Consider the following 8,037-nt stretch of genomic DNA (forward strand, 5'->3'; position numbering starts at 1 on the left):
TCCAACTGAGCTGTTTCAAAAAAAATGTTTTACTTAGTCTCATTGAGATATAGCAAAAGATTTATCTTATCACAATTTAGAGTTTTTTTATTTTGTATCACGTTCTGCATAAAGACAAAAAATAAAAAATACACAGGCATAGAGAGAGCCCTTACATTAATGTCCCTGTATCTTAAATATGTCCCTCTGTGTTCTCCGTCTATCTGGTCATTGATCTCGATTGTTTCTATGCCTACAGGTCGGCCACATCGAGGGCTATCCATCCAGAAGTGGGACTTTCCCTGTGAACTATGTCCATAAACTAGGGGACTGACTAGTCATAGCCATGGCCTAAACCTAAGCCCCTACGCCCTACCCTAACGCTTACCACGCCACTTACCTGGGAAACCCAAAAGGCTCTAACGATGTTCTGAACTTTGTGTTGTGTTGTGATCCAAGGGCTATATAATCTGCATACACTCCACTGTATATACAGACCGTGCACTGAAGGAAGTCACTAATAGAATGAAAGAGTGTAATCTAGGCTTTAACTGATCAAAGCACGTGGAGGAATGCCACCCGAAAAGAAAAGCGGGATGAGAAAAGACTCCCTCCACCTTCGACCGCTCCAGTTGTAAAACATACAAGAGTTAAATGGTATTTACCACAACTCGCTGCTCGGGGAACATGACTAGTCCCAGCCACAAAACTGTTGGAAAAGTTGGAGGAGCGAGTATTTTTGCATGTGTTCGTGCGTCAGCCTATGCGTGTGCGCGCAACTGTTGGATTACCCGTCAATGGCATACATATACTGTACTATACTGGAGTCTGGAGGAGAGAGACCATGTGCTCTGTAAGAGAGGATGAATAACCTACGTTGTCCACTGCCTTCCTGGAAACTAAAGAGACTAGGAGATTCATGCCATGTCATTCACGGTTGTCGGGACTCGGAGCCAGAAGCAATGAATACCTGCTCAGTGACCGGTGGCGTTGACGTCTGGGGCTGGAACGACCTGGAACTGAAAGCCAGACAAAGTGCCTTTGTGGCTGCCAGCCTGTCTCCCTGGGCCTCTGGGGCTCTCAGGCTGCCGCTCTGAAATGGAACCCCAGCCCCTAAGCTGGTTTTGGGCCAGACTCCAGCACCAGCTGGAGGTCTGGCTGGAGCCTGTGTGATTCAGTTTCCTCCAGATGCAGTGGAGTCTCTACACACTATGTATGGTTTGGCAGGGGACAGGAAGAGACTGTCGCTGCAGTGAAATACACAAAGCTGGATATTCAGTAGGTACCAAATGGATAGAAACAGGAGAAGACTAAATGAACTGATCGAATAAGAAATGTTTGTATGCGTTGCAAAATGTTGTATGTTACTTACTCTAATGCACCAGGAATCCAGCAGAATACCGTCTCGATACAATTTCATAAGCGCGTTTAATGCCACTAATAGGGAGCAAACTGTTAAGTGTCTTGTACAACTGGTTTATCTGTCCACAATTGAAACTATGCCTGCTATGGGCATGATGGGCTCTCGTAGGACAGACTACAATACAACCCTTTTTAGAGACAAGGATCTGTAGCTTTTTTGGCTGTGCAGGTGTTTCTACGCCTGTTTGCATTCCTGTCGTTCGACATGGGGTTATTGAAGGTTTGTTTGGCGTTCTATAGCTTCGACATGGGGTTATTGAAGGTTTGTTTGGCGTTCTATAGCTTCGACATGGGGTTATTGAAGGTTTGTTTGGCGTTCTATAGCTCGAGTCACCGCCAATAAATATACAAGCAGAGAACTGCATGATCGCTTCAATGTGCATGGATCCAGGGACGGACTGTAAAATGAGGGCAAACCATTGAGTGCATGTTGCACTCTGTTGTACAAATGTTATTTTTTATTTTTTAAACCACATCTGTTGCATGTTGTTGGAAACATTTTATATACAACATTTATATCACCCAGTGTTGTAAAATTGCTGAGCATCAGGTTCGATGCACTCTCTTTACATACTGTACCAAACTTTCTCATCTTCCGCTACTCACGCGCTCTCATGTGAATGATACTTGTTAGTTGTGAACATCAATTCGATTCTATAAACTCTTATCTGTGCCAGTGGAGCAACGAGGCATGGGGTGGCCCTAAGGGCCCAGTCAGTCCACAGTACACTCTATTGACTCAACCCGACTGAGACCGAGGAATGAGAGGTGTGCTGGAGGCCCCCCCCCCCTCCCCCCGGGGCCCTACATACACTTCACTTGAATTTGGACCGTGAGCTTGAGTAGAGCTGCGTCTCAATACTCTTCTATCATTTTTCTTTTTATAGGTACTGTCGGATCAAGGGTTGTGAGGGAGAGGAAGCACAGGAAGAAAGCTCTTTGACATTACTGGACTGATGGCGAGCTAAGTGAAGGCACTTGTTGTTCTTCCACGTCTTTGTATTGTTGACCATACACAGATCCTGAATCGATCTCGATGGTTGAGACATTATCACGTGGTTTCTGTGAAGTTCTCTCACATTAACAATATACTAGAATAGTTCTGTCATTTCATTGATTAGCAACTATTTGTAATATAGTATGTTTTGCACTCTTTGTCCTTTCCACATGTGATTTTTACGCTCCACTAGCGATCATTAAAGAAGACTGTTAACATCTGATATTTTTATGCTGCATTCCATATTTGTATTATGGAGAGTTTGGTCACTTTCAGAATGGATTTACATTATCTACATAACTTTTGTCATAAATAACACGAGAGAGAATTATGTCAAATATTCATGGCCTTCAGTATCCAAAAAGATGGTGTAGAGCAGAATGCCTGAGATGGATTGCATGTGATAGATACTGGAACTGAATAGTTAAATTATTTTTCTGATTGGCTTAGAAATCTCATCCTCATGACGCACACTCGTATATATCGAAATACTGACGGTATAAGACTGTAATTTTATGGAAAACATCCAATAAGACAGTTTTGTAAACTAGAAGTTAGATGAGAGTAACAAGCTAATAATAGATTGCCTATATTCGTAAAGTTCTCACTGAAACATGTTGACCATTACAATCACTAAAAATGTATTTAAAATGTATGAATATTCATGCCAGTTAATCTGATGTTTGGTTACTCACCAAAAATAACTACTCTTGTTACATTTGTGAAATGGGAGCTTATTACAAATGGAATTAAAACGGAACACTCAATTAAATTTGTATAACATCCCTCATCCTACCCCTAACAAAAACAAATGTCCTCCACCCCTACTTTACCTTCCAACCACTCTGTCATCCACCTCAAACATCAGCCAAAGCCCCTAGGATTAATAGAGTACATCTCCGGTCACCTAGTACAGGGATTACCATTATACACAGCCTGTGTGAGGGATACAACCTTTTATTGAGTGCTCTAACTGCATGTGCACACACACACACACACACACACACACACACACACACCGGCGTAATGGGACCAAAGAGCAGGCATATGGGATGGACTGGTCCTCAGAGTGGGCAGTAGCAGAACTGTTTGGATCATTATCCCGGGTGGGCGTTAGTGAGGCGGCTGGTTGCAAGATGGCACCGACAGATGGTCGCCTCGCTTCAGGTCCTTAAACTATGCAGTTCTTTTTTTTAAATGTATTGTTTCTTACATTGTTAGCCTATAAAATCTCAACTGTTATTACATACAGCCGGGAAGAACTATTGGATATAAAAGCGACGTCAACTTACCTACTTACCTATCCCAAAGGCCGTCCCAAAACAATGTGGTCGCCGCAGGAGAGGCAGACGGAGCGGCCTACTGGTCAGACTCAGAAGGCGAGCACACCATCCACCGCTTCCGAGCATATTACTCCAAGGTGGATGAAATTAGGGCACGCACGAGTTGCCTTCCAGAGAGACATCAGAGATGGTAACATTCTCTGTTTCACGGAGACATGGCTCACTCCGGATGTGTTGTCAGTCGGTGCAGCCACCCGGTTTCTTCATGCATCGTGCCGGCAGAAACAAGCATCTCTCTGGTAAGAAGGGCGGGGCTGTATGCCTTGTGATTACATCATGAGTCGTTAATCATAACAACATACAGGAACTCAAGTATTTTTGTTCACGCGACCTAGAATTCCTTACAATCGAATGCCCACCGCATTATCTTCCAAGAGAATTCACTTCGATTATAGTCACAGCCAAGCAGATCCCTCTTCGGCCCTGATAGAACTTCACTGAACTCCATGTAAATTGGGAACCATACATCCTGAGGCTGCATTTATTGTAGGTGAGGGTTTTAACAAAGCTAACTGAAGAGCCATACTTCCTAAATTCCATCAGCATATCGAATGTGCGACGAGCTGGTAGCTTTCTGGATCATTGCTACTCGAACTTCCACGACGCATACAAAGCACAGTACAGTGCCACTGACACGGCCCGCTACCAAAGCCTGTGGGCTCTACTTCTCTGCGGCCAAGGTGCGTTAAACGTGTTAACCATCGCAATGCTGCCAGCCCAGGCGGCATCCCTAGCCGCGTCCTCAGCGCATGCGCAGACCAGCTGGCTGGTGTGTTTACGGACATTTTCAACCCATCTCTATCCCAGTCTGTTGTCCCTACATCCTTCAAGATGGCCACCATTGTTTCTGTTCCCAAGAAATCTAAGGTAACTGACCTAAAAAAAACTATCGCCCCGAAGCACTCACTTCTGTCATCATGAAGTGCTTTGAGACTAGGCCCATATCACCTCCACCCTACCTGATGCCCTAGACCCACTCCAATTTGTTTACCCTCCCCCATAGGTCCACTGACAATGCAATCGCTGCCACACTGCACACTGCCCTATCCCATCTGGACAAGAGGAAAACCTAATGTAAGAATCCTCTTCATTGACTACAGCTCAGCATTTAACACCATTGTATCCTCCAAACTCATCATTAAACTCGAAACCCTGGGTCTCTACCTGTCGTTCTGCCCATGAACAAGGCATTTAACCCACTGTTCTTAGGCAGTCATTGTAAATACAAATGTGTTCTTTTAACTAACTTGCCTTGTTAAATAAAATAAAAATCCTCAACACTGAGGCCCCCACAAGCGTGCATTCTCAGCCCTCTCCTGTACTCCCTGTTCACCCATGACTGCGTGGCCATGCACGCCTCCAATTCAATCATCAAGTTTGCAGACGACACTACAGTGGTAGGCCTGGTTACCAACAACGACGAGACGGCATACAGGGAGAAGGTGAGGGCCCTCGGCGTGTGGTGTCAGGAAAATAACCTCTCACTCAACGTCAACAAAACAAAGGAGATGATCGTGGACTTCAGGAAACAGCAGAGGGAGCCCCCCCTATCCACATCGATGGGACAGTAGTGGAGAAGGTGGAAAGTTTTAAATTCGTTGGCGTACACATCATGGACAAACAGAGGGTCCACCCACACAGACATCATCGTGAAGAAGGCGCAACAGCACCTCAGGAGGTTGAAGAAATTTGGCTTGTCATCTAAAACACTCACAACCTTTTTTACAGATGCACAATCGAGAGCATCCTGTTGGGTTGTATCACTGCCTGGTACGGCAATTGCACCGCCCTCAACCGCAAAGCTCTCCAGAGGGTAGTGCGGGTCTGCACAACGCACCGGTGGCAAACTACCTGCCCTCCAGGACACCTACAGCACCCGATGTCACAGGAAAGCAAAAAATATCAAGGACAACAACCACCCGAGCCACTGCCTGTTCACCCTGCTATCATCCAGAAGGCGAGGTCAGTACAGGTGCATCAAAGCTGGGAGCCCGAGAGGCTGAAAGAAGCTGTTGATCTCAAGGCTGTCATACTATTAAACAGCCATCCCTAATATAGAGTGGCTGCTGCCAACAGACTCAAATCTCTGACCCCTTAAATAAACAGACTTAATAAAGGTATCACTAGTCACTTTAAATAACGACACTTTATGTTTACATATCCTACATGACTCATCTCATGTGTATATACTGTATTCTACACCATCTACTGCATCTTGCCTATGCCGCACTCAATCGCTCATCCATATTTATATGTACATATTCTTATTCATCCCTTTACATTTGTTGTGTATAAGGTTGTTGTGAATTTGTTAGATTGAACTGCTTAGTCAGAACTAGCATTCCGCTACACTCGCATTAACATCTGCTAACCATGTGTATGTGACCAATACAATTTGATTTGTCTAAGGGCTCTATTCACATCAGATCCGCTTCAGCCGACATCCACATAGCGGATGTTTTTGTGGCGGCGAAGCTGGGACAGTGTAAGAGCTTTAAAATCCACAAGTGGCTCCCGGGGCAGTAGGTAGCCTAGTGATTAAAGCTTTGGGCCAGTAACCGAAAGGTTGCTAGATCAAATCCCTGTGCCGAAAATGTAAAAGTCTGTCGTTCTGCCCCTGAACAAGGCAGTGAACCCACTGTTCCTAGGCTGTCATTGTACATAAGAATTTGTCTTGCCTAGTTAAATAAAGGTAAAATAAAATTCTCAATGATTTCCCTTACAATGGTAGCTGTTGTGTATAATGTTGAGTCATCAGTGTACATAGACACACTGGCTTTGGCCTCCCGAGTGGCATAGTGGTCTAAGGCGCTGTGCCACTATAGAGTTTGAGTCCAGGCCCATGGGGCAGCTCACAATTGGTCCAGCGTTAAGTTAATACTTTGTAGCGCCACCTTTTGCTGCGATTACAGCTGTAAGTCGCTTGGGGTATGTCTATCAGTTTTGCACATCGAGAGACTGAAATTTTTCCCATTCCTCCTTGCAAAACAGCTCGAGCTCAGTGAGGTTGGATGGAGAGCATTTGTGAACAGCAGTTTTCAGTTCTTTCCACAGATTCTCGATTGGATTCAGGTCTGGACTTTGACTTGGCCATTCTAACACCTGGATATGTTTATTTTTGAACCATTCCATTGTAGATTTTGCTTTATGTTTTGGATCATTGTCTTGTTGGAAGACTAATCTCTGTCCCAGTCTCAGGTCTTTTGCAGACTCCATCAGGTTTTCTTCCAGAATGGTCCTGTATTTGGCTCCATCCATCTTCCCATCAATTTTAACCATCTTCCCTGTCCCTGCTGAAGAAAAGCAGACCCAAACCATGATGCTGCCACCACCATGTTTGACAGTGGGGATGGTGTGGTCAGGGTGATGAGCTGTGTTGCTTTAACGCCAAACATAACGTTTTGCATTGTTGCCAAAAAGTTCAATTTTGGTTTCATCTGACCAGAGCACCTTCTTCCACATGTTTGGTGTGTCTCCCAGGTGGCTTGTGGCAAACTTTAAACGACACTTTTTATGGATATCTTTAAGAAATGGCTTTCTTCTTGCCACTCTTCCATAAAGGCCAGATTTGTGCAATATATGACTGATTGTTGTCCTATGGACAGAGTCTCCCACTTCATGATTGTGTCCCACTTGTTGTTGATTCTTCACAAAAAATACAGTTTTATATCTTTATGTTTGAAGCCTGAAATGTGGCAAAAGGTCGCAAAGTTCAAGGGGGCCGAATACTTTCGCAAGGCACTGTAACTACTGGCTCGGGACAGACAGGGAAAAAAGGGTCCGGGTTGTGTTGAGTCAGGAATTAGGCAAGCGCCCATTATGGTGCTGATCTAGGATCAGGTCCCTCCCTGTCAATGTACTCTTATTAATTATGCTCTAGAAGGCTGATCCTGGACCAGTAATAAGTGTGTGCGTTTAACTGGGTGAACCACACACACAGGACCCACGATAGCAACAGATATTAGCCACATGGCTTAGCCTTGGATGTGCTGTACAGTATCTAATAACACAGTATATCAGGTTAGCGGCTTAACTGTCATGCTGTATGTAATACTGTACATTCATAAATGGTATCCTGTATCATAAAATCATATAGGACATTAAACATGATGTAATATATACAGTACCAGCTCATAATAAAATCCAGCACAGGCTCTGTATTACTCAGATCAGTATTACAATTGTTAAGTCTAGTTTTTCATTAAAAATAAATAAATATACATATACTGTGTGTATAACCCTGGTGTCATGGCTAAATTCCCAAACTGGCCCTAATTGGCATGTACCTCTCGAGCT

At 44.2% G+C, this 8,037-nt stretch overlaps 1 protein-coding gene across 3 annotated transcripts in view; it reads left to right on the plus strand.

Moving 5' to 3' along the window:
- asap3 (ArfGAP with SH3 domain, ankyrin repeat and PH domain 3) overlaps positions 1-2,621 on the plus strand; it is a 49,206-nt gene extending 46,585 nt beyond the window's left edge. For 2 of the 3 annotated variants that reach the window (XM_020470363.2, XM_031788418.1), the window contains exon 26: positions 239-2,621. In XM_020470363.2, coding sequence (XP_020325952.1) covers positions 239-313 — 75 coding nt within the window. In that variant the 3' untranslated portion in view covers positions 314-2,621. The remainder of the gene's footprint in view (positions 1-238) is intronic. The other variant, XR_004202796.1, reaches the window with a different exon arrangement.
- The last annotated feature ends 5,416 nt before the right edge of the window (positions 2,622-8,037 follow it).

Source organism: Oncorhynchus kisutch, linkage group LG14, assembly GCF_002021735.2.
Source record: "Oncorhynchus kisutch isolate 150728-3 linkage group LG14, Okis_V2, whole genome shotgun sequence".
Taxonomy (NCBI): domain Eukaryota; kingdom Metazoa; phylum Chordata; class Actinopteri; order Salmoniformes; family Salmonidae; genus Oncorhynchus; species Oncorhynchus kisutch.